At 38.6% G+C, this 27,499-nt stretch overlaps 2 protein-coding genes across 2 annotated transcripts; one reads left to right on the forward strand and one right to left on the reverse strand.

The window, feature by feature from the left end:
* The first annotated feature begins 783 nt into the window (after nt 1-783).
* On the forward strand, nt 784-6,222 carry LOC126796054 (putative methyltransferase At1g22800, mitochondrial). The gene is made up of 11 exons (XM_050522821.1): nt 784-969; nt 1,091-1,171; nt 1,842-1,920; nt 2,081-2,222; nt 2,320-2,389; nt 3,146-3,210; nt 3,301-3,379; nt 3,923-4,010; nt 4,765-4,829; nt 4,944-5,033; nt 5,775-6,222. Exons 1-11 carry the CDS (start codon nt 784-786, stop codon nt 5,889-5,891), a joined length of 1,062 nt encoding a protein of 353 aa, XP_050378778.1. The 3' UTR covers nt 5,892-6,222.
* A 273-nt stretch (nt 6,223-6,495) lies between these two features.
* LOC126795784 (lysine histidine transporter-like 5) lies at nt 6,496-8,934 on the reverse strand. The gene is made up of 8 exons (XM_050522542.1): nt 8,911-8,934; nt 8,639-8,799; nt 7,936-8,319; nt 7,440-7,839; nt 7,240-7,345; nt 6,904-6,995; nt 6,722-6,790; nt 6,496-6,601 (listed from the first exon to the last, which is right to left on the reverse strand). The coding sequence occupies exons 1-8, from the start codon at nt 8,932-8,934 to the stop codon at nt 6,503-6,505; spliced, it is 1,335 nt and encodes a 444-aa protein (XP_050378499.1). The 3' UTR covers nt 6,496-6,502.
* Nucleotides 8,935-27,499: the final 18,565 nt, after the last annotated feature.

Genomic DNA, 27,499 nt, shown 5'->3' on the forward strand with positions numbered 1-27,499 from the left:
TATTTATATAAGTGCATCACTAATCCACTACAATATGAGATAAGTGACGGTCGCTAGAGTCTATATAATGTGGAGAGATGGAGTGTTGTATAAATTTTTTCGTAGAAGAATGAACTAATAAAGAAAAAGGAAATGTATTCAAAATGGATGCTATTTTATTTTTGAAAATAGTTAAAAAATATTTTATAGTTGAATAATTAGAGGTTGAAAAAAAATAAAGTAGAAAAGTAAATTAGAATTAAATATTTTATATTTTAAGTCCAGATTTGTTTTGAGTGGCTATATATTATAAAGATCCAACAAGTAAACAAAGTTGAGGTGGCACGGTTCAAATATTATAGCCTATATTAGATATATCCTCATATGAAAAAAAACGAAAATATTAGTTTCGACCTTGGTTTCATCAGCAGCTGCATATCATAGGACGCAATGACACTCATGATTCAAGAAAGTAATTTACCTTTCACAAAAATTCACTAAATATTACCTATGAGATGTAAATATATAATTACTCTAGACTTTAAATCATTTCAAGACAAAAGGTCAGAAAGTAACAAAGATGAAATTGCACATTTGCACAGTCCTCACAATCCGACATTTTGCCCTTCGTCCAAAAAACAAATCCCACATTTTGCCCCATATCGGAAAGTTACCAAAATAACCTTTGTAGTGACTATACTCATAAGGTTATTTAGGTAACTTACTTTACAAAAAGGAGAGTCATTTTGTGTTCATCAGTTTCACCATTCTCTTCTTCTCTGCTTCTTCAAAATCCAACTCTAAATGAAACCCTGGCGTTCTCTCCACCGGAGAAGCTCCTTATGGCGACGGATCACAACCCTAGAACCCTCGCACTCTCTCTCCTCCTCCTCCGCCGCCGCCGCCGCCGCTTTCTGCACCGACACCCACGCCGACGCAGCTCAAACCTCCCGCTTCAAGGTCTTCGATCGCGACTTCCGACGCAAACAGGTCCAATCTTCCTTCTTCTCCTTCCCAATTTCCTACATTCTCTCCCAATTCGATAAATGGATTATGTTAAATTGATTTTGATCATTTGAATAATCTTGAGCAAATTTGATTTTGACTGCAGCTTGATCGAGCTTCGTGGCTGATGCGTTCCAAAGATTCGTTTGTTGATTCCGTCGCTGACAACTTGTTAGATCGATTGGAGGTACACATACACAGCTTAGTCGGTTTCACTTGTTTATATAGAGCATTTCTTAGGCTTAGTGAGACTTGATTGCCTTAATGCGTAACCGGAAAGGTTTTGTAGCTGAAGAATCATTATTAACATGCTAAACATTCGTTATGTTGGTCGACATGGTTTGAAAACTTCTTAGATATGTTTTTTTCTTTTGCGTTTTTCATAATGCAGAAGCTCAATTCATAGTCTCCAATCAGATATACTTGGAGAAATGATGCAACTGCATGTTCTCGTATTAGCAATACTCTTCCCGAGTTCTGCAATATTATACTCCGTCTTTACTTTTAATGACAGCATATCATGCGGACTCTCTTTCTTCCTAGAAGAGCTGCATCCCTAAAGAAGATATAATATCTCCCTGGAAAATTTCATCATCCCGCAACTATCACTGAATACTAGAATGTTGGATAACAGCTACATTTTTGATGCGGTGCATGTGCTCAGTATTCTGAATGAAAGTTCTCACTTAGGACTCACCATAGCATTGATATGGTTACTTGCCAAATTTGAAGTGCACTAAATTGATATATTATGCAAATTCTTAGGAATCTGTATGTCATGAATCACTTATTTTTATTTTGGTCCTATTATTTTTTTACTTTGTTTTTTTTTTAACTTGCTTTATGTGATGTTGCAGGATTGTAAGAAAACATTTCCAACTGCATTATGTTTAGGAGGTTCTTTGGAAGCCGTCAGGAGATTGCTCCATGGTCGAGGTATGAATTATTCTTTTTAACAGTACTCAATTAAAATAGTAGTTTCAGAGTGAAATATAACCAAGGAAAAGTTGAATATACATTATAATTATTACATCATACGGTATATTAAGATTCCTCAGTTGGGAAAAATTATGAGCTTTTGTTTTTTCATTATTAGGTGCTATTGAAAAGCTCATTATGATGTCTGCATCATATGACATGGTAAAACGATGTAGAAATGCTGAGGATGAGGTACATAATGAAAATATTGAAACATCCTTCATGGTTGGTGATGAAGAGTTTTTACCCATTAAAGAAAGGTATGTCCTTCTACCTTGTTCGTGAATCTTTGTTTATGTTGAATTTATCTTCTTGGAAATTATAAGTTTGATTAATCTCCTCTTATTTTATGTGAAGTTCTCTAGATCTGGTAATAAGTTGTTTAGGCCTTCATTGGACAAATGATCTTCCAGGAGCCATGATACAGGTATTCGGAGTATTTTGTCATAATTTATAAGCTTTGAGAAGTAATATTGTATCCGCAGTAACTCTTGGGGATAAGGATAAACATTCATGAAAAATAATAGAGAAGAAACACTTTAATAAATCATCATTGTTTAAATATAGTAAGCTCTGAAATGCCTGTTTATGCTACTGCAGAGTCTGCAGTAGTGAAATATAATATTACACAAATTTGTACCGAAACTATCTTCATATCTTTTAATTTACAATATAATCTGACATCTTCCTCCTCTATTTCAGTGTTCATGCTTCATAGTAGAACATTATAGGCTTGCCGCCTGCAGTAGTTAAGATATACATATTTGCGTGGCACGTACTTGCTTACACTGATAGAGCTCGTGATTCAAGAGAGAATTATAAATAAAATTCATTTGAGTGAGAGTAATAGCACATGAGTTTGTTTCTAGATCCAATGCTTTCTATAGGATATCAAATATTTAGTGCTAAATATGTACCAAATAGTATTCAGACTTTTAGACTTATTGCAGTAGTTAAAGAAAATTCATTTGAGGAGCTATACTGCTTGTGGATTTCATTGGCTGATGCTTTAATTTCATTACTAATCCATTTTTGTTGTAGACTTGCTTTATATTAATCTTTGGATATTTTGTCTTGTTCTTCTATTTGTACCGGTATATGATCATGAGTGTCATTAGTTTCATCTTCATAGCATCAAATAACAATATATGGAAATATCTGAGATAAAAATTATGTCTGACAGTGCAGATTGGCATTAAAACCAGATGGCTTATTCTTAGCAGCAATTCTTGGCGGAGAAACCTTAAAGTTGTTATTCTTTGGTTTTCTATTACAGATATTGAAATATTTTATACTTAAATAATATACTTTTGATTACTTCTGCTTTACTGTTACTAGAGAGCTAAGAATTGCATGCACTGTGGCACAAATGGAGCGTGAAGGAGGCATCAGTCCAAGGATATCGCCTTTGGCACAAGTATGTAATCTATTGCATTGATTTTCTTTTGTCTGAGGAGTCCAAGCAACCGTTATTTTTTGGCTTATTTTATTTTCTGTGGGGAATCTGTTCTATTTGATATCTCTTGGCAGTTCCCATGTTAATAGATGTGGATCTTTTTGGCATCTAATACGGTGGCAGAGTTTTAAAGTTCAGATGAAGCCTTTATCTTTACATCTCTGTAATTCTCTCATATTGGCAAATAGCTTCTTTACTAGATTAATATGAATGACATCCAATGTGGGATCTGGGGACAATGTTGCATAGTTAGTATGGGGACAATGTTGCATAATTTGTTCTTATATTACCTTTGCAATCGATATGTTTGATTAGTAATGGTCTGTTTGAACTTGATGTTTCCCTTCTCGAGACATTTCTTTATGTTCCTATAAACAAGTAAAGTTTGTTTGTTCATGCAATGTTGTCTTTTTTCCCTTTGGTCTTTCTTCTATAAACTTGCAATTCTACATGTGGTTATTGCCATTGGGTTTGATAAGCCCTTTTTTTCACCCTCTGGATTAGGTGCGGGATGCAGGAAATCTTTTGACCAGGGCAGGCTTTACCCTACCAGGTGTTGATGTTGATGAATATGTAGTGAGATATCCAAGTGGTGAGATTCCCGTATGGCCTTATCTATGTTACAGTTTGGCCTCTAATAGAAATTTTGATGCTTCTGAATTTGGTAGCCAAGGTTCCTTTGATGATCGATTCCCTTCTGAGTTCTGACAGTTCATATGTTGATTCTTATATATACATCTCTATAACTTTTTTGCATTCTGTCAAATGAATCAAACCAAAATAGTAGCCTATCTTGGTTTTCATTTTCCTCTTCTTTCAAATAGGAGTTCAAGACCAGTTTAGTTTAATATGGTAACTTGATCTGTCTGATCACTTCATTTTCTGGAGTTGATTTTGGTTCCAGTTTCCACCAGTCTCACAGCCTTTTTCTTTCTTCCTCATAAAATGTTATGCAGGGTTCTCTAAATTTCATAAGTTAAACCCTGCTAGTTTTTTATGAGTATGTTTAATAAGTCCAACTCTCCTGGTCTCTTTAAAACAATATGATCTGCCAGGTCATCTTCATATTAGATGATGCAACCTTATCTTATATTTTTTTGCTGTTGTGACTTATCTGTGTGAAGACATGGATATAGGCTAGTTATTATAATGCGCATAATATAAGGACCAGCATTAGATTACCTCTCTCATGACACCAGTCACACACTCTAGGGGCCAAATTATGTTTTGATGTAACCTTTCGATAGATCTTGATATGCTTGAAGTTCAGCTCATTTGAATACACATTGATCTCATACTCAAACTTTTTAATTCTATTTAACATTTGTTTTTAATATTTGGTGCAGCTCTGGATCTCATAGAACATCTCCGTGCAATGGGTGAAACCAATGCCCTTCTACAAAGGAACCCTGTAAGTTTTTACTTTCATTTGAAAATTTTGATTTTCTTGCATTATCAAGTAATAAGAATTCTATTTATATCAAATTTATATTGATCATGTGTTGTCCCCATTATTTAAAATCAGATGCTCAAAAGAGATACAGCCTTAGCCACTGCAGCAATTTATGATTCTATGTTCGCAGCAGAAGATGGCACCATCCCTGCAACCTTTCAGGTGAGCAAAATACAATGTAATAAGTTCCTATACAATTCATAGCTTGAAAATTAATAAAGTAGCATCAGCCTGTGTTTTCATATAAGGCAAAAGCATTGTATTGGGATGGTTATATATGTGAGTCATTGGATTTGGGAAGAGATGAGTACCCTATTGTTGGGGTCTCTAGACCCATCCAGTTCAGTTATTCAAACTTTATCCACTTTTGTAGTTCATCATTTCACATTTTTTAAGGACCTAAATAGGAAACCATTAAACCATTTACTTGTGATCAACCTTGGCTTGATCCTTCAAGAGGGGCTTGTAGGATTAATTGCTCAACTCTTCTAGAGTAGTGGGCAGCCCGTTCAAAGTTGTGAACTGTCGTTATGTGCACACTAGTTTGTCTTAGTTGTTGTGATTCTGTCTTTAGTTTAAGTCCTGTTCATGGAGAATCTTCAAGTTCTCATGTCTTGTTTACCTTTCACATCATGAAGTCTCCGACATCCTGACTGAAATCCTGTAGTTGGCATTGTTTAGAGATCATCTCATCTCTTGTGTTCTCTGTGCCATCATCTTGTTTTTAAGCTTTTTATCGAAGATGCAATGGTGTTAACCTCTTGTTGTATTTGTTAACCACTTGAAAAATCACCTGCATCAATAATTTTGTATGTGAAAGACTAGGAAAATATTTATCTTGTGATTGCTATATCATTGCAGAAAAGTTAGATACTTGCATGACAATGTTCTTGGGCTTTGTAGGTTATTTATATGACTGGTTGGAGAGAGCACTCATCTCAGCCGAGGGCCAAAAGGAGAGGATCGGCCACCGTATCTTTTCAGGATATCCAGAAACAGTTTGGAAGTGAGACTAGTTGATCTCTATATCCTTGAGTTATGGGCGTTTAGCCGTTAAGAATGGAACTGAATGTGACCTTACATGGCGTGTCAAGGTTTAGGTCTATTAAAGTTTTAGACAGTGTAGAGATTTTCATTCCTTGTAGCCAGTGGTCAGATGTATTGCATCTTCTGAGACCTAAAGCTCAGATGTTTCTTTGGTTTTTCTTCTCGTGTTGCATATTCTTGAACATGGCATGCATGAATGATCTAGTTCATGCTACGATTAATCAAAAGTTGCGGGCTTTCGGCCAAATGCAACTGATGAAGATCAGAAGTTGGAATGCAAACTAGTTCATGCTACTCTTATTGACGCTTCTATGAGTTCTATCTATGCAATACTCATGCCTTATTGGCGCCTGTTACTAATCGGCTGTTCGTTCTTACTGGTCCTTTCTTTGATTGTTACCACATTCATACTAAAAAGAAAAGAGTTGCAAATACCCATAATGACTAGCAGAGTTCAATTATAACTAATCACTGTTCATGAGCAAAGAGTTCAAAACCCAAAACAAGAAATAACAGTATGTCCTCCAAAGGGAAATAGTACAAGAAATAACAGTATGCCTCCTCCAAAAGGAAATTTGAGTGTCCTAAGAAAAGAACTTGTATCCTCTTGCTGCCACAATAATCGTTCGTGCCCCTCCGATTGGTGACAGAACTGCCAACAGAACTCCAAGAACAATGCTTATCTGCAAACAAATAGGCAGAATAAGGTAAAATTTTAAGTCTGAGAACTTGTGGACAAAGACACACGGAGAAAACATATGAGAATAGTTGAAAGCCTGATAAGAATAGATTGTTCTACATACCCATGAACAAATCCAGTGTAAGCTCATTACTTTTGGTTTTTGGGTGACAAGCCACATGATACAAGGCATCTGCATCAATCAAGTTCATTAGTTTAAGCACTAACCAAGAATTGTTTGTGGGATTTGGTGGACTGCAGTTTATGTATAGGTCTGAAAAAGTTTATTTATCATCAGTGACTTACAAAATATGATGTGGAAGCGAATACCAATCCTCCAAATAATCCTAACAAGCCTCCGAAAAATGGAACGCACATCGAAATAAACCCTATTGTGGCTGGAAATATGAAGAGTATCAAATATTAGTACAGAGAAACTAAACGCGAGCTCGATGGTTCTACAATTAAGTTGCATAATTAAGTTTACAGATGATAACATTCAAGAAACTTATGCATATACGCAAAGGAAAATAAAGCAAATTGAGAAGTGAACCTATATATGCAAATCATTCTCAGCCTTCCTGGATTGCCAATAAACATATATATATGAGTAGTTTTATTTGAACGAAAATTTATACATACCGACATATATACTACGACAAATGATACGCAAAGGTCGTCCAGCGGGGAGACCTCGTTCTTCTACCAGATATTGCTCAATCTGGTCAAATACAGGCATAGCAAAGACCTACAATGAGAGCGATATACTATTAGCAATTACTCAGTCTAGAGTTAGGGTTTACTTGTACACTATTATTAACCGAACAGACTTGTGTTATCACCTGATAACTTCCAATAACATGAAGAAACACCATGAAGTTAGCCAATGAAATTAGCCATGCAGGTCTCATAAGTGAGATGAGAATATCATCTTCTACATGATTGCCATAAGCCCAGTACCCGGAAATTGCAACTGAGCCATAGCAAAGCGCTACAACGATGTAAGCTACAACAACACCTTTCCACATAGCATGTTTTGATGGTTTCTCTGGGGTTGAAGGAATCGTAGCTTGAATTTCTAAAGATACACTATGTCCTGCAAAAGCAAATGCTATTGTTCCACAACCATTCAAGAAATCGTAGATTTGGCCAGAAACAGTCGGAGACCGAACGCCGTAGCTCACATCCTCACGATAATTCACACCCTGTATTGTTGATGCAATAAATGCTATTGCTGCATAACTGCAATGATAAAAATGCATTAACTTATGTAACAAGTAATCATCTCTATTACCCAGAAGACTGAATATATGAATGTTTTTGTGTATATTTACGTACCCAATGGACATAATTGCAGCCAGGAGAGAAACTCCTTTCAAAGAATTGAAATTTGGAGCTTGGGAGATGACAAATTGCAAGCAAACGAAAAAGAGGATGTAGTATGTTGTTCTGTAATCACCACAGGCCGGCCAAAGAAGTTCAAAGCATTTCTTGAGTGATTTGCCACCAGTGACGCCATACACGATGCCTGTAGCTACTTGCACTGTCAACTGTTGTGGCATAACTACCCAATACCCTAACTTGGGTCCAAAACAGTGCTGCCCTAGTTCTGGGTAACGATCAAATCGCTTTCCTGGCACTATTTCATGCAATTCTACAAGTTGCCAAAACGAGTAGAATGTGATGATCCACGAAAGAATAAGGACTACCGATCCCGACCACCTGACAATGTGCAAATTAGCATGACATAATTTGCAACTGATATCGGATTACAAGTATACATGCAGACATGTCACATTTGAAGTTCTTATATATTTGAACAATTGAAATTGATTTGACATTTTCGAAGTAATAATATACACCCACGTACAGAACCTAATGACTCGGAACAATACTTGAATCTATAGATAACGCCAGTACTGTCAGTACGTGTTGTATAAAGTATTTATGCAGATTCGCTGACCAAAACTCTAGATCGATCTACTAATAACAATATTCATGCTATCCAGATATGATGTATAAGCAAAGGACTGAATATTACCAGCCAATTTGTGACATTGCATACGGTAACCCTAGAATTCCTGCACCAACCACAGCCGTAACGTTGTGAAAAGCCGAGTAATACCATTTTGCATTCCTACTAGCAGTTATGGGAAGCCAGTTAGATGCATCAATTCTTCTGCCACCCCCATGTTCATTTCCCTACACAATATATTCAATTCCATAGCAGCAATAATGTTAACTCACTCTTGTCAAAAGAACAATGTTCGATCTTAAACATATATTTTTATCATATCATAGAGGTAATGATACCCTGTAATCTTGCTGATGGCTCATATTGTCAATTGATTGATGAACTGAGAGAGTGAGAGGTACAAACTACCGAGTGTGTTCTTCTCGAGCGAGATGCAACCAACAGAACAGTAAGTTTATATAGAAGAAGGAAAAAAGGGCAAAGAATATGGATATGACTGAGTATCTATCCACAATTGGTGGATATTTGAATGAATTAGTCGTGGAAGATATATACCAAAACTTGAGTGAGATAATAAGGGGAAAAACCAGATAAGCCTTATCAGTAATTAAAAGTCCAATTTTTTTAATCAAAGTTTATAACAACTCACGCTCCATGAATTAACACTTTTCTAGCCACGCACTTAGCGCTAGTTAGTCAGCTGATCATCAACTTTCAACCTTTCAACTAAATTTTTACCAGAGACCTAGCTAGAGTTACTATCAATGACCTTAATAAGGAATTTTGCAAATTGTATAATGATTAAACACCTACATGAGAATCCTCCCGGAATTTTTTAGAATAATCATTTTAGCATTAGTTGAGGTGGAGAAGAAATTCCAATACAAAAGCTACTGAGGTTATCAGCTATTGATTAATTATCAGATCACTGTAAAAGTAGGAAAATGTAATCGATCAGCAGGGTCGGTTTTGAAGGATTCAATGCCCGGTGCGAAGAAAATTTTTTTGCCCCATATATTAAAAAATTATTTAAATTTTACATTTTTTCTATGCATATATGTTCTATTTTTCTTCTCAAAATGATGAAATTATATGGTTTATTATAAAGATAAATAAGAAATTTAGTCATTTTTAGGGTTTAGTGATGCAAACTTGCAAGAAAAAAATAGGACAACTGGCACATATATTTGGGAAATTGAGGATTTTTTATTTTAGAAATAGATAAATTGAGGAAATTAAGGGGAGATTAAGGGAATTAGCAAGGGCCAAAAGAGAAAAATAACTAGCTATAATATATTTATTTATATATTTGATATGAAGATATATGTATAATTAATATATTCTCCAAATATCTAATTAAAACCCAATTTTATGTCTCTTTCAAACTTGTGCCTTGTGCTTGGGCACTGTTGGCACTGGGTCAGGGCCGGGCCTGTCAATCAGGTGATTTAGTTGTCATAATTAGGAGGGACCGGGGGAAAACGCGTAACCAAGTTAGTTAAAAACTGAGAAATTAAACTCACTCAAAAAGTCCTTAGTTATAGATATGTTGACCAAAACCTTTTTTCAACGTCACATTAATTCTTCTATCATCAAAAAAATAGGGTTAGATTATGCTAATGTACCTATCAGTTATACTCTTGAGGTTATTAGGTCTTTGAAAGAATTTTTTTTCTTTTTTAAGGGAAATGGAACTAATTCATTGACCAAAGATCGTTAATTACACTTAGATGTACGTGATAATCTCTTCCACAGTTTTCCGTCGGGGAAAACTCATAAAGTATCAGAATTATGAGTGACGTTATTAGCAGTACGCCTTACAAAGACCACCCTAGGTGAAGGCATTATATGCAAATTTCAGCGGAAATCAAATTAAGAGAAGAAAGCCTATATCTACTCCAAATTAATGATCAAGAGCGCTAGTGCTAATCGAGACATATTAAGCGTGAGTGAAGCGAATACCTCTCAAGAAGCTGCAGCCATGAACTTGTAGACACCCAAACTGTGACCCTCATGGTCTCGAAATATATATACACCAATTCCACACACCCTAGTACGTGGCTAAGTTATAGGCCGCATTGATATGCTGTGTTAAGTTTCACTGCAATAAGCCGAACGCAAGCTTCTATCCCTTACGCCGAGGGGCAGATTGACTGGGAATGGTAGAGCTGTCAGCTATACATAGAATTTTTATAACTTTCTCTACAATCTTTGAGTTTTTGTTCTAGTCTTTCTTAGCTTTCTTTTAGTCTATTTAGTTTTTTTTTCTCGGAATTAGATTCGTAGTCTTTATTTTCCGCACTTTATTATTTGTGCAACATTTTTGAAAACGTTGAAAGTCCTTACAACAAAGGCACTAGAATCTATCGGCTGAGACGATTCATTCTTTGGCTCACAATCACTTAAAGAAGTCAGAGTCATCACAAACTCACATTTAAACCTCGTTTGGTCATTTGGCCATGAGTTGGCACGCTCAAAATATAGAATGACGATTGTTTTTAGGCCCTCATTTAGGTCGAGACGATCTTTTATCAAACATCTTTGACGATTTATTGGCAAACCTTCAAGTTGATCAAGAACTAATGATTGATGGACATTGTCACATTCAATGATAAATTTCTCACCAACCTCAATCTCTCGGTGAGCTTAATTCAGGGCAAGGAGGAAGACTCAAATTCATGACAGCTAGGTGATTTTTGATCTCATAAGCATCTACTTCAAATAAATGATTGGCTGAAATATGTAGCTCAACCGCGTCCTTAAAGCGAAGAAAGTTGTTTGTGGTTAGTACTTCTGGATCACAACCTAGCGAATAGTGTAATGGGGTAAAACATAAAAATAAATCAGCTAGGTTCAAAATATATTGGCATAAAGATTATATATATATATATATATGAAAAATACATTTATATGTGTTATTCTAAAAAATAAAGGAATTTAGTATATTTATTTTATAAGGTTTTAAATATATTTGCACTATCTAACACTAATATAATGCATAAATGATAATGCTATTAGTATTAGTCTTAAACTCGATTACAAAGTATTGAGTATACGCAAGAATATGAGCTAACATATTTAAATCGTGGTCTAATACTTATAAAAAGAAATTGTCTATCTTTGAAAGTATGAACCTTAGCATCATTGGTTTCTAAAGAGAAATATTAGAAGAAAAATTAAATTAATTCTAAGTTAATATAACCTTAGAGTACTAAATAGTAAATACTAAATTTCGGGGTATTACATCTACTGTCTAATAGTTGGAATATATCCAGTCCATTCTCGTTCGTCATACATTCCTGATATGAAAAGATTGTGACAATGTTATTTTGGATACAACGAGACATGACATGTACCATCAGAAAATATATGAGAGGCAATGTGGAGAGAGTACATAAAAAAATCATCACTCTCATTAACTTCATAAAAAAATATTATCCATATTTAGAGTATTGGATTGGTTCGCAACCGCATCATTTACTTCCTTCAGTTTTATCTTTGGCTTTTTAGTATTTTGAACTCGCTTCGTTATTGGTTTACACTTCTTGGTGATCGTCTCTAAACATTTAAACTATAATAGACTTGAGCATATGATTGAAGTATAAGGAGTGGAGTTTTGAAATACCTTGATTTGGGAGTTCTTTGTTGGCTTGGTTTTTGATGTCCTTATAATTCATCTTTCCTTTGCCTATTGGGGAAGAAAAGTACGGTGTCAACAGTTGACAGAGTTTGTAACAAGAAATTTCGTTCCTTTGCCTATTCCGGACTAAGCAAGTCTTTCTTAAGAAGTAAATTAATGAACGAACTAAAACTATCCAATATGAATTGTTCGTGTAAATCAAGATTTGGAAATCTCAAACAATTGTTAAATTGTATGAAATTTATAGAGTATCATGTTCTAAACCTAACATTGAATGACTTATGATGAAAAAAGTTTACCAAAAAGTAAGCCATATAAAGGGAAAAGAAATAATAAGGAGGAGATTGAGTTGATCTATGATTCTCTCTAACAAGAAGAGAATGGACACAAAGAAAAGTAGATAAATACTCACTCGATCTCTTTTCTTCCCTAATATAGATTAGTAGCACAAGAAAATAGAGATCGTCGTTAATTGTAGAGGAAATATACATGACAGATTTTTCAATTGGGGTTACGAGAGGTAGATAGATGATGGTTACATCTTTTCATGACACCTTTTCGGATAAATATGAATTAATCAGGGTTAGGGTGTTACAACTCTTAACACGGTTAGAGCGTCAAATCTTTTTTCTGGCCGCTCAACAACCTAGCTTCGTCTATGCAGTATTCAGGCTTTTTGTCCTTGATTCCTCCCTTCTTCCCACTCATAGCTTTGCCCATTCTCTTGACATCGCAAGTCAGGATGTCTTTGACATCTCACACATCAATGGCAACGAAAATGATCCTCATGGTTACGGTCAATCCTTCCTTCTTGAAAAACCCTTGGCACATAACAAATTCTCAACAAGAGACATTTGATCCCACTTCAAACAATTAGGACTTTGGAAGGCTCTTTCCAAGTTCAAGCTCGCACGCTGGAGCAGTTCCTCTTTGCATTCAATCATGGTCAAGATGCGAATCATGTGGTTGCTGGCGGACCTTGGTATTATGGTAGATCGCCAGTGATCTTTCAGGAATATGATGGTTTGCTTAGATTCATTCAGTGCCCATGGACAACCTCTTCTTCTGGGTCTATCTCAAGAACTTCCCACCCAAATTTGAGAAATTGAAACGTATCCGTTCGATGGATATGGTTGTCAGTGACTTCATCTTCTGGGATGAGGGGGGAGCGGCGCACATCGCACAAGATAAAGGTTAGGGTTTCACGTCGACTGACTTGACCTTTTGTTATGAAAAAGCTTATAAAATTCTATAAACAAGTGGAGAAGGAGGTCTCCTTCTATTATGATAATCTTGTTCGAAAATGCAAGAAGTGCAATCTGATATGGCACGAATAGGGTCTATGCTTTACTTCACCTTTCACTGAAGCACAACAATTGGTTCAGTTTGCTCACAATCGAGGCATGCTCAATCTTACAACTTTGCCTTCTATTCTAGATTCGATTATGAGCAAATGGACTTTTTGTTTCTCTAGTACTCATGACTCGATTCAAACCCTTAGCCTACGAGGCTACGACCTTTGTTTGATTTGAATATTAGTGGCTCTGATGGTGCCAATTCAAGCAAGCTTAGAAAGCTTGTGGTTATAAATAAGAATAGTTTAGTTGAGAAATCTAATGACAATTTAGCTATATTTCCGATTAATTTTCAGCATACTAATATTCAGGCTTATAGCTATGATGAGGATGATGACCTAAATCCTAAGCACTCAAGGGAGACTACTTCTTCTCCAAAGAAGTTGCTCATGTCAATTTGTAATACCCGAGATTTTTAATCTCGTTTAACCGATATATTAGGACTAACTAATTGACATGTGTCAAATAACGTAGTTTAATACGTCGATATTAAACTATAAGTCGCCAAGAGCGTTTTCAACGCTAAAATGTATTTTTCTAACATTACAAATTATTTTCGCGTATTTTAAAATGTTTTCACTCAAGTTGTTTTTGCGACTAACATTGTATCCGTTGATTTAACAATGTCGATTTTTCTTCACTTATTTGTCAAGCGTTGATCTCACTTCCTTTAAAACCTGGGCTATTTCTTTCTAGGCTCAAAATGAGCCCATCCCTTTGACCCATAACCTGAGCCCAAGGACCAGGCCCAAGTCTCTTCTTTTATGTTTAGCCCACTCACTTTTTGCTCTCATTTGTTTGAAAACACATAGAACTCATCTCTGTTTTTCTTCTTTCCACTGAACCATCACTCCCTCCACCGTCAAGCCGCCGCTGTCCTTGCCAGAAACCCACATGCATCCTCACTTTCATGTCCTCCTCCTCCTCTATAAAACCATAACCATGGATCCTCACTACAACCATGTTTTGGTGAAGATTGAAGTTGAGGCAGTAAAGGCAATCAGAGCTGCAGAGGCTCCGGTTAGTTTCTTTGATTTCCCATGGTAAGTCTAACCTCATAAATTTTTTAACCAATCATATTCTTACTTCAATTTCATGAAATCAGAGACTAATTCTTCAATCTTGTTTCTCTGCATTGTCATCATCACAATCACCATCGCCGCCGCATCATTGTATTTCTGTTTCTGGTTAGCGATTCCATGGATTCCGGCAGTCCTCCTAACCCTATATCGATGAGTCCAGTTCTCTTCTTTCAACTCTAATTCGATTCTTTTTCCAATTCCATCGAATTGAACTGAGGTCCAACTTTTTTCTTTTGTTTGCATCTGTCGAGCCTTGCCATAATTTCAACCTTTACGACGACTTCCTCTACTTCCAGACGACAAGAATGACCCTTAAGTGGGTTGTGGAAAATCAAGGTATCAGTAGCTTGGAGTTGAAGCCGAGAGAAGCAGTCTCATCTTTTCTGCATTTTGGTTCAAAGAAGATGTAGCAAATTCACCCTTTTTGGCCTCTGATATTTGTAGTTTGGAGTTTGTTGGATTGTTGGTGATGCTATGTTGGTTTTGCATATTGAAGTTGGAATTGTAAGGGTCGGATTTTGCTGCCAGAATTCAATCGGAGTACTAGGATAATTTTGGGGTCTTTACTGTTATAGATCTATTTTTTACAATTGTATAACAGTGTGACATTACCATTATGCCCCTGGTAGAAAATAACAGTTTTAGTGTTTTACAAAATAGTTTTAATGGTTTTATTTTTACCTTAGGATAATTTGGTAAAACCTATATTTAACTTTGGCGACCAATATTAAACGATTGTTTCGATTTTTACACGGTTCGGAAATCGAGAACTCTTTAACTTAGATAATATGTTGGTAATTAAATTAATTGTTGATATGGTTATAAGTGTCTTTAATAACCTTAAAACACGCTTAGTATCGTTTGATAACTAACGTTAGACTGTTTTCGGGTTATCCGAGAATTAGTCGATAAAAAGGTCAAACAAGGTCAACATGGTAAACTCTTGGTCAAACCATGAAAGACTTGGTCAACATAAAGTCAAACTTTGATTTCCTAGTCAAACTATGACAGAAGGTCGAGTCAACTTGTTTACCACATTCAGAATGAAGATTAATTCTTTATGCATCGTTACCTTAGAAATCACTTGAACGAGAATTGCTCCACACTCGAATTAACAAGATTGGAACTGGTGCTTATGTTTTGGACTCGAGATTTCTGCACGTCATTTCAGATTTCTAGGTAGGGAGCTAACCTTCTCATGTGCTTTGGTCATAAATATGAAATTCATAGTCTAGGACTTGGGAACGAATTATTATTTGAATTACTATTGATGCATTAAATGTTTGTGAAAACCCGATGCTAGATAATTTTTTAAAATATGATTGTTAGAGTGTTATAGAACTGAGAGTAATGAGGTTCTAGGATACTGGTTCAGGACCCCTCGATGTCGAAACCGTAAAACCTCTGGAGGGGCAATGCCCTGTTACCATTCCACTTTACGCGCTTTTCATTTTTTATTTTAGGGTATCATCTTAAATGGATACTCTTACTCACTTATTATTATAATTAGCAATAAACGTAGTTGACATCGACTTAAGGGGTGACTCTATCCCCTCATAGTCGTTAGGATCGGTCATGCATTCATAATATTTATTACAATCCTATGAAATGGCCTTATTGATTTAGCATGATATGTTTATTAAATCTGCATTGTTTTGAAAAAAAAAGTTTCCTCTGAGCTCAAATTACCCTCAAATGTTTTACAAAACTTTATATCCTTACCCAATTTTGATTTTCAAACTCCTAGGTGGGCTGACCCCTATTGGGCAAGCGGATGATGCTCACCTCTACTATAGTTTTTTTGAATGTCAATCTATATTTCAGAGTTAGGAGTCTTTCCTTAGAGAACCATCGTTCTATATGTGCCTTTAGTTGATCTTGCTTCTTTGTTATGTAATTTTGTAGTTTATGAGGTTGTTTGTAATCAGTTGTCACCATTTGTTTTATATATACTCCTAGGTTGTTGTTGTTGTTTAGTCATAACTTGGGCCGGTGACATTTTACCATCTTCCTTCTCTTTGTTTGTAAACTCTGTGATTTGTGAAATTCGCAGAAATTACTTTAAGTTGTTTGTTCCTCTTGTCATTGTAAAAAAATTTATTCACGGGTTTTTCATCATCTTAGTGAGTTTAATACTTGAATTACGCCTGCTAATCGTGAAATTATCTCAAATATACTTCTTGCATTCTTTTCTGAGATGTGACACAAATTAGAATATCCTCACTAATACTCAGAATGATGCTCCTCTGAAACGTCTGAAGATGCCTGAATTCCCTTCCAATTTTACTCTAGTGTCATTGGGACTAATTGAGCGACCTGATGGTGTTTTTGCTCAGGCTCCAAGCACTCTTGCTACTATGGAATCAGTGCCAAAGAAACGTGGTCCAGGTTGTCTGCCAAGTCAAAAGAACAAAAAGCCGCCGCAACCAAAGGCAATCTCGGGTGACCAAGTGCTTGCATACATCTATGATGGAAAGCCTCCGACCCCGACTTTCAAGGGAAGGAGAAAGTCTAGTTTTTTTTTTGTTTTCTTAGTCGCTTTGGCCTGTAAGCTTTTGTTTTGGGGCCAACCTTTGTTTTTATGTTGGTTTTTTTTTTCTTATTTCGAACTTCTTGTAGACACAAGAAATTTAATGAAGTAAATCATTTTTCATTAAATGATTAAATCGACCAAGAACCCGACAAAATTGCACACGTGGCCCAAAAGTCAACAAAGTCAGTACGGACCCGAATAAAATTCGCGTCAGCACATAAACGGATGATCGTAATCAAAGCTACGTGATTCCGACTTTAATTGGAAATTAAATGTCATTGAAGATCAAAATGGTAATCAGGCGTTTAATTAAATTAATAAATTTCTTTACGGTTATAATTAAATCAATTATTTGAATCTTGATTATTTAAATTAATCAGAAAATACATATTGATTTAATTATACAACTAAAGAAATATTATTATTTTAGTATCATTAAAATATTCTATAAATAGAATATTCTTGACACTATAAATACCATTTTCAACATAAAGAGAGGAGGAGATTTTGAGACTTGGAGAAGAAGGAGAGAAATCACTTGAGCAAGAATCACTCTCGACAAATCCCGAAGTCTCTCAAGTCCACGAAGATCATCAAATCCACGAAGAATCGTCAAGCCACCAAATCGCTCATTCTTCATCAAATCCAAATTCAACCTCAAGTCCACGAAGAATCATCAAGCGGCCAAATCGCTCGTTCTTCATCAAATCCAAATCCAATCCAAACTCAAGTCCACGAAGAATCATCAAGCGGCCAAATCGCTCGTTCTTCATCAAGTCAAATCCAAATCAAACTCAAATCCTCAAGATCAAGTGCATGTCACCCTTGAGACAAATCACATACGGAGATAGAATCAGAGGAGTTCACCAAAGATTGTAACCCCGCGCTTGATATTCAATAAATTACATTTTATTTGTACACGTGTCTGCATTCTTATTTGTTTTCAGATTCGCGTTCTACACTTTGCTTTGTTTGCTCTGTTTGTTGCCTTTTTTACCGATGTTGGCATCAGTCTTAGTTCTTTTGCATTGGGCGAAGGTGTTTAGATAGAGGGTCTATCCTATGTATCAGTTTGGTGTTATGTCATGAAGCTCTGCCCATCTTGAAATAAGTGATAGCGGGTGGATATGTAATGACTTTCTTGGCCTGAGTTTTGCATCTGATAAATGAAATTTCAATTAAGAAAGAAACTCATAACATGGTTAAACTCTATATTTAGCATGCAAGTGATAATAATCTAATTTTTAGAGGGATTTTTTATCCTCTTAAAACGACTCACTTTATTTTCCGAAGTCTAGACGAAGGGAGGGGGAGTCCCTATTTGTGGGGACAAAGTCACAAGATTGCCCACGAAAATTAGAAGAGGATGATGTGAAATTGTTGAAGGAGGAGTCAACATTGCCATTAATAAAGATGAATAACCGAAATCCCACAAAGCAGCCACTAGAGGGGTTTGTCAAACCGATTCAAGGTAAGACGGAACATGGATCGCTGCCCAAGAAAAGAACGAGTGAAGGGTTCGATCCTAACACATACAAGCTGTTAGAAAAGGCTGGATACGACTTTGGTTCATCAAGCAAAAAGGACGACCAGGCTGCAGCAAGGATGGCGCATGAGCTCGATGAGTCACAAAAGAAGTTAAGAGAGCAATGGGCAATAGTTGATTCTTCTAAAGCTGGTCTCGGTTTCACTTCAAGCAAGCCAATCAGAATTTCAGGAAGGAGGAGGGCGGAGCGAGCCAATGTGCAATATATCAGTGTCGAGGTAGTTGAAGAGAAGAGTCAAGAAGTTCAGTCAACCCCTCGCATTTCGTCGTTCGATCGTATTCGTCCAGGTTCCCGAAGAGCAACATCTGAACGCATTGAAGGATCAATCACAAGGGTGTCGGTTCTTGACCGTGAGAACATGACAGCAAGTAGAGGTTCAGTCTTCAATCGCATCGGTAGTACAACCACTCGGCCTTCCGTATTCAAAAGGATGTCAAGTTCAGACAAAGATAAGAAAAAGTCAAACCTCATTCCGCGAAAGCCTGCGTTGGAAAGGATCCAAGCACCTGAGGAACGACAGATATGCAAGAGGAAGACAACTTGTAGTCAAGCGGAGAGCAAAGAAATCCGAAGTCTTATCCCGTCACGAATGAAGAGGCATTGTGTGTTGGAAGTGGATTTCACATATCAACTCAAAGTGAAGCAACATACCATCATATTCACTGGCCAAAAAGGAGATAACAACACCAGCAACCTCGATAATGACGGTGAGGATGACATTGTCGAAACCTCTTATCATGTCACGGTGGCAGAAACAGATGCCGTAGAGGAAGACGATCATGAAGATTTTGAAATTGAAGTAGACGAAGCTCCTCCAGAACTTGAAGACGGGGGGCAAGCCACCATGGACGAACTTAAGGAGATTAACTTGGGAACAAAAGAAGACCCAAGACCTATTTTTGTGAGTGCGTCTTTAAGTTCTGTGGAAGAAAAAGAATATCTTGATCTGTTGCTCGAGTACAAAGATGTCTTTGCCTGGACGTACAAAGAAATGCCCGGCCTAGATCCAAAGGTAGCAGTTCATCAACTTGCTGTCAAACTGGAGGCTCGGCCAACCAAACAAACACAAAGACGCTTTCGAACAGAACTTCTTCCTCAAATCGAAGCAGAAGTTGATAAGTTGATCGCCGCAGGCTTCATTAGAGAGGTTTAATATCCCAAGTGGATCGCAAACATTGTTCCTGTCAAGAAGAAGAACGGACACATCCGTGTTTGCGTAGACTTTCGTGACTTAAATGAGGCATGTCCAAAAGATGATTTCCCTCTTCCAATCATAGAGCTCATGGTGGATGCGACAACCGGGCATGAGGCTTTGTCATTCATGGACGGATCATCAGGTTACAATCAGATAAGGATGGCCTTGGAGGACGAAGAACAAACTGCATTTCGAACTCTCAAAGGAATTTATTGCTATAAGGTCATGTCATTCGGGTTAAAAAATGCCGGTGCAACGTACCAACGTGCTATGCAGAAAATTTTCGGTGACATGCTACACAAGTATGTAGAATGCTATGTTGATGATTTGGTTGTCAAAACAAAGAAAAGAAGTGATCACCTGCAAGATCTACGAAAAGTGTTCGACAGGTTACGCAAATACCAGTTAAAAATAAATCCTTTGAAGTGTGCCTTCGGCGTCAGTTCTGGAAAGTTTCTTGGATTCATCGTGAAGCACTGAGGCATCAAAGTAAACCAATCTAAAATTAAAGCCATCCAGGAAATGCCAGAGCCAAGAAATTTGCGCGAGTTGAAAAGTCTCCAAGGACGGCTTGCTTTCATCAGACGGTTCATATCAAACTTGGCTGGCCGTTGCCAACCATTCAGTCGACTCATGAAGAAAGATGTTCCATTTGTATGGGATGAAGCTTGTCGCAATGCCTTTGAGAGCATAAAGAAATACCTGGCGAATCCTCCGGTGTTGGGTGCACCTATCGTCAGGAAACCTCTTATCCTTTACATCGCGGCTTAAGAGAGATCACTTGGGGCCCTTCTTGCCCAAGAAAATGAAGCTAAAAAAGAGAAAGCCTTGTATTACTTGAGTCGGACCCTCACCGGACCTGAGCTAAATTATCCACCGATAGAGAAGATGTGTCTTGCACTCGTCTTCGCCATTCAAAAGTTGAGGCATTACATGCAAGCTTACACAATGCACTTGGTGGCGCGAGCCGATCCAGTTAAGTTCATATTATCTAAACCAGTTCTAACCGGGCGCATGGCTAAGTGGGCGTTACTATTGAACCAATACGACATCGTATATATGCCCGCCAAAGCCGTGAAAGGACAGGCAATGGCCGACTTCCTGGCAGACCACCCTATTCCAGCGGATTGGGAAATCTCAGATGAATTCCCGGACGAAGAAGTCTTCCTTGCAGAGGTCCTCCCTACTTGGAAGATGTTTTTCGATGGCTCATCTAGGGCAGACGGAGCAGGGGCTGGTGTTATCTTTGTCTCTCCACAAAAGCAGATATTGCCTTATTCTTTCACTCTTGGGGAATTGTGCTCCAACAATGTCGCAGAGTACCAAGCGTTGATCATGGGATTGCAAACAGCGTTAGAAATTGAAATCCAAAGTCTCGAAGTATATGGAGACTCGAAGTTGGTGATTGATCAACTGCTCACTAATTACGAGGTCAAGAAGGAAGATTTGGTACCTTATTTCCTACTCGCCACACAACTCTTAAAGGGCTTTGATAATGTTACACTCATACATGTGCCACGGAAAGAAAATCAAATGGCGGATGCATTGGCAAACTTGGCGGCAACTTTGGCATTGTCTAGAGATGAAATTTTGGACATCCCAATTTGCCAAAGGTGGGTCATCACAACAAAGCCTTCACTCCAGTGTGCTATTTCTCATGTAGTGTCAGTTTACACCATTGATGTTGAAGATTGGAGACATCTTTTTATCAACTATCTTGAGCACAACAAGCTTCCCGAAGATCCGAAGCAAAGGTGGAGCATCAAGCGACGAGCACCGCGCTTCCTCTACTACAAAGAAACTTTATATCGGAGGTCGTTTGACGGAGTACTCCTTCGATGCTTGGGAAAAGATGAAGCGGTCAAAGCCATGGAAGAGGTTCATTCTGGAGTGTGTGAAGCACATCAGTCAGGACCAAAGTTACATTTCCAAGTAAGACGACTAGGGTATTATTGGCCTGCCATGGTCAAGGATTCTATGGAGTATGCACAAAAGTGCCAAGCTTGTCAGTTTCATGCCAACTTCATTCATCAGCCACCTGAGCCGTTGCATCCGCCAATTGCTTCGCACCCGTTCGATGTCTGGGGAATGGATGCAATCGGACCCATCACTCCGAAATCATCGGCTGGTCATATGTACATTCTGGCAGCCACGGATTCCTTCTCAAAGTGGGCAGAAGCGATACCGCTGAAAGAAATAAAGAAAGAAAATGTTGTGGACTTCATTACTGGAAGCATTATACAACGCTATGGTATACCGCGATGCATCATCACAGACAACGCCAAGTACTTCTCGAATACCGCAACAGAAAATTTGAGCAAGAAATTTCACTTCAGGCTTCACTTCTCTTCGATGTATAACGCTCCGGCAAATGGATTGGCAGAAGCATTCAATAAAACGCTATGTAACATTTTGAAGAAAACTGTCAGCAAGAAGCAGAGGGATTGGCATGAGAAATTGGGCGAAGCTCTCTGGGCTTACAGAACGACGTATCGGACTGCCACAAATGCTACACCTTATTCTCTCGTATATGGTGTCGAAGCCGTGTTACCATTAGAGAAAGAAATCCCATCATTGAGAATCGCTTTGGAAGAAGGTCTCACAAATGAAGAAAATGTCAAGTTGCGCCTGCAAGAGTTAGAAGCTTTGGACGAGAAGAGGCTTGACGCACAACAACACCTTGAATGCTACCAAGCTCGGATGACACACGCCTTCAACAAAGGTGTTCGACCACGGTCATGTCAAGTTGATGATTTAGTCCTTGCTGTTCGAAGACCCATCATTATGACGCACAAGTCTGGCTCCAAATTCAAGTCAAAGTGGGATGGTCCTTACGTCGTCAGAGAAGTTTACACCAATGGAGCTTACAAAATTGTGGCGGAAGACGGTTTGAGAATCGGTCCCATCAACGGCAAGTTCTTGAAGAAGTATTATGCTTGAAAACAAAAGAAAATGCTCTAAGTCCGCACGAGCCTAAACTGCACAAGACACCAAAAAAACAATATGCTCCAAGTCTGCATGAGCTTAAACTACGCAAGACACAAAAAAATGATCCAAGTCTGCACGAGCCTAAACTGCATAAGAAAAAAAAAACAAAAAAAAACACTTGAACTACGTGATGACTTGATTCTTTCTTTAGAATGATACGTAGGCAGCTTGAGAATAACAATCTTAAGTTCAGTCACATCAAAATAAAAATAAGGGTTTGTCTGCCAACCATAAAGCAAATTCTTATTTCACTGATAGTAAGTTGAATTTCAAAATCAATTGATTACAAGATGATTAAAAAAAAAGATGAGCAAGTCCTGATCATTCAAGTCAGATATCACATCCAGGTCAAACCCTTGAAGCTGCTACGATGTTCTTCAAAATTGGCTCGCAACTTCTTTGCCTCTTCAATCTCTGTTGCCGTCAGTTCTGGAATCTCTCGAATTTGGCACTTCTTCTGTTCTAGATCAGCAAGTCTTGCATCATGACGAAACAAGTCCGCATCCAGCGAGTCCAACGTCTGCTCTAGCTTCTGTTGTTCTTTCTTCCAGTTCTCAAGGGACTCAAGTGTAGACTTACGCTGATTAAAACTATTTTGTCGAATTTCTTGGGCTGTTGTGATTTCAGACTCTGTCTCTGCCAATTTTTGGGCGCTGGTGCCCATGGCGCATTTGTGAGAGCATGCAAGCCTTGCAGAGTCATATAGGGTAGCGCTTGTCATCAACTGCTCCAATCTTTTTTTTATTGTTGATGGGTCGACTTCATATTTGATAAGTTCATTCGTCAACATATCAAGCTCATTCCTCCCAGCAATAATCATCTTCAGAGAATACGTCGCTATCACGCCTTCTATCTTTGCACAAACTTCTGCAGCTGCTCGCATGCGGATATCGCGGAGCCTTTGACTTGTATCCACTACCTCGATATCGCACACAGAAGCTTCAGGAAATATTGCTTTTTCTGAAGGCTTCGTACTTCCCGTCGCCGTGGACAAACCTGTGTATATGAGAGTGAAAATGAGCATACATTATTGAAGAAGTGCGGGAAAATAATATATAAATGAATTCGTGTATACCTCTCTGGTCAACTGGCTGTGATTCACTCTCCTTCCGACATACGTTCTTTTCTGGGAAAATGCTAGCTGCGCACTCCTCGAAAGGAAATTGAACGCCGTCACCTGAGCAGACTTCATCAAAATAACCGATATCTTCAAGTTGGGAGGAACAAAATTGGATCAAGTTGGCAAAAACTGTTGAATATGATACGTAGCTAAAGGGGACGAGCACAAAAGCAAATATAGCAAAAAAAAATGGTTTATATGAATACCTCAGAGTTTTGAAGGACCAGGAACGCCCCTAAGAAAATTGCCGCCAAGATCAAAGTCGGCATTGGGATTGAAGTAAATAGGTCCAAGACCACCATCATCCCTCTTTTGGCGTTTGAAGTGCACGTCACTATGAGTACTATTGCTGCTTCTACTACGCATCCTGCATGTAGCAACCTTTTCATTCGACTTGGGGCGGAAATCTGCTAAATCTCCAATTCCTTCCAAAGCTGGAGTAGGTGGAATCTGATAGTTGTCAACCGGGGGCAAAGCTTCGGCGGAGACCAAAATTGGGAGAGGAGTTGTCGCACGGTCGTCTCCTTTAGCTTTCAGAGGCTCTTGTTGTGGCAAATTTACAATGGTTATCTTCATAGGCCTCTTCAACGCAGGGTGATGAACTTTGGACCACCATTCGATGTAGTCTTGAGTAACCATAAACTGGGTGATGTCACTTTTCATAGGCAAAATTACCTCACCTTTGGTGCCAAGCTTTGTCAAATTATCCCAAACTGAGTATGTCCGAGCTAAAGGTACGGGTCGACTATCTCTTTGGGAACCTCCGGGGACACCCTGAACATATCCGAATTGTCGGCTGAATCGCTGAGGGTTATATGGTTTGACTACTCGCCAACTATCTTGCCGTAGAGACACAAATCCGGAGCGAAGGCTAATGAGATAGGCGGAATCTGCAGGAAGGGCTCCGTGGGTGTCAACGATCAGTTTGCGCGTACTTGGAACTTTGGCAAATCGTTTCATCCGAACATTATCACAAGCTGTGAACAAGGCACGGGCCTGTCCATCCTCGAAATTCCTTGCTGACAATTCCCCTGAAATATGAACCATTAAAGGCCTGAAGCTTTCTGGATGTCGGGAGAAGAAATGAGTGCCGAAATACTCGCCCAACCACCCGTACAAATAATGAAAAGGAAGCGCAGCTGGACAGCTTCCTGGATCACTTGAGACAGATATGGCATTTAAACCCTGATATATATTCGCCAATACAGGAACCGCCAGACTGTAGTTTTGACCTCGGGCCATCCTATGAGCGATCTTAAAAACACCCGGACGAATAAAACATGGATCATTCTTCGGGAATACGAATAAACAAAGCCAGCACACATAAAAGGCAGAGAGGTAAACAGATTCCATATTTGCTTCTTCCACGCCTAAATCCTCGAATGGTGAAAGATCCTCCGGAGTTCGTTGGCGAATCCCTGGAATGGCGCCCGATGGATCGTGAGTATTAGTGGGCGCATCCCTCTTATTCCGCGTACTCTTGGTAATAGGCCTCTTGTATCTCATCTGGCCTTTGTACCAATACCGTATCCATGTAGCTACCTTCACGTTGCCACGATCCCTCTTGCACAATCTATGGTAAGCAAGAAACAAATAACGACAACTTTTGGGGATAAGAAGCTCCCCTTCTTTACTCTTTGCAGAAAACTCGGCAATGGGTGGAACAACTTCGTCATAAAACCTCCCGATGATGGGCAAGCCTCCAATATGCAAAAGGTCCAAAAGGGATATAGACATCTCACCTTGCGATGTGTGCAGAGTGTTTGTAGTAGGGCACCACTACTCACAAAAGGCTCGCACAACGGAAGGAAAACGATCATAGCTGAATAATAATGCGAACACTGCTCGATAGAGGCCCGTCTTCTTGATATGGTCTTTGTTTCGGCTTAAAACATCTTCTACCCACTCCCAGTAGCACTCTGTGTAGGTAAAACCGCCGGTAGTTCGAAACACACCCCATCGTGCAGAGTTGTCGGATATAGAGTCCCTGAGAAGCTTGAATGACATCGCGGGAGCATCTTCATCACGGTGTGCAGACTTCAGCATCAAAACGTCTGAACTTAAATCCTCATTGCCTGACTTAGACGGTCGAAAGCTGGCTACTTGACGGTTCATTGCATGAGTCCACTGTGAGACAGGAGTGGAGCTGCCATAAAATGGAGTTTTAAAAGCAAATGGCCCAGTAAGAGAGGGATATACAATCAAGGTGGTGCCATCAGGTTGCTCATCTGTAACATCCTCGAGGATAGTAATCGTCCCATCCTTGAAACTTTTGAAAGCCGTCATGTTGAATGTGATGCGTAAAGCCTAATCCGCTTTTGTTGATTGCCGTCAAGTCTATGAATTGAGAGCAGTCAAGCGATTAGGTCGTTTACGTTCTTCAAATCCGTCAGAAACCAACGCGTTTCAAAAGAAGTCGAATGGATAGATTGACCGCGACTCTTGAATTTGTTGTCAAAATCCTACAAAAAAAAACAGAAATAGGATCGCATAGTGGAGCCAAGTTGCAGTCGAGTCGCAGCCGAGTCGCAGCCGAGCTACAACCAAGTCGCAGTCGAGTCGCAGCCGAGTTGAAGCCGAGTGGCAGCCGAGTGGCAGCCGAGTGGCAGCCGAGTGGCAGCCAAGTTGAAGCCAAGTCGCAGCCGAGTTGAAGCCGAGTTGCAGCCAAGTTGAGCTAAACTTCACCAAGGAGGGAATGAGATAACAAAGTACCTGCACTGCTGCACATCAAGAGAATCCGTACGCTCTCAATCACCAAGTCAACATAAATTAAACTATACTAGCTGAAGAAAAACAGCAAACCTGCATAATAATCGAAGCTATAATTTGAGGGCTGATCCCAAGCTGGAACAAGGACATTTTAAGCTCTGCTGAAAAATCACCATGCTCATCTGCAAGAAAGGAACACAGGAAATATACTTAGCAGTAAGAACTAGTCAACATGTATAAGATATCAGAAACGAAAGTCCGACTATACTACAAGCATCAATTACTCAGTACTCACCAACTGATCCAGAGGCAAAGTTGAGATAATCTTGCGGTATCAACCTCCTATCAAACCCTGGTAGAGGAATGAAATAACCCACACGACAATCAGCGCTGCTGCCACACACAACCTCCTCCTAATCTCACTCTTGAAAAAAAATGACTCAGCGGCATTATTAATCACTGAACCTATCCTCACAAAATCCAGAAACCGGTTCCAAAACATCATTGGAGGGAGTAGATGGAAGAAGCAGCAGCTAAGAGATAAGAGCTCAAGCTCAGGACAGAGGAGAGGGGGAGAATAAAAGGGGAAGAGTTTATGAAGAAGATTGCAGGATTTAAATAGGCAAGCAAGCTAGGGAAAATATGTTTTGAAGAGGGGCTTGACTTTGATCAGGTTGCTTTAAAATTCGTCGCTGCTAAATCAAATAGGGTTCACTTAAGGATGCAGAGATGATGCTTGATCAGCTAAGTTTGCTTGG

Source organism: Argentina anserina, chromosome 5, assembly GCF_933775445.1.
Source record: "Argentina anserina chromosome 5, drPotAnse1.1, whole genome shotgun sequence".
Taxonomy (NCBI): Eukaryota; Viridiplantae; Streptophyta; class Magnoliopsida; order Rosales; family Rosaceae; genus Argentina; species Argentina anserina.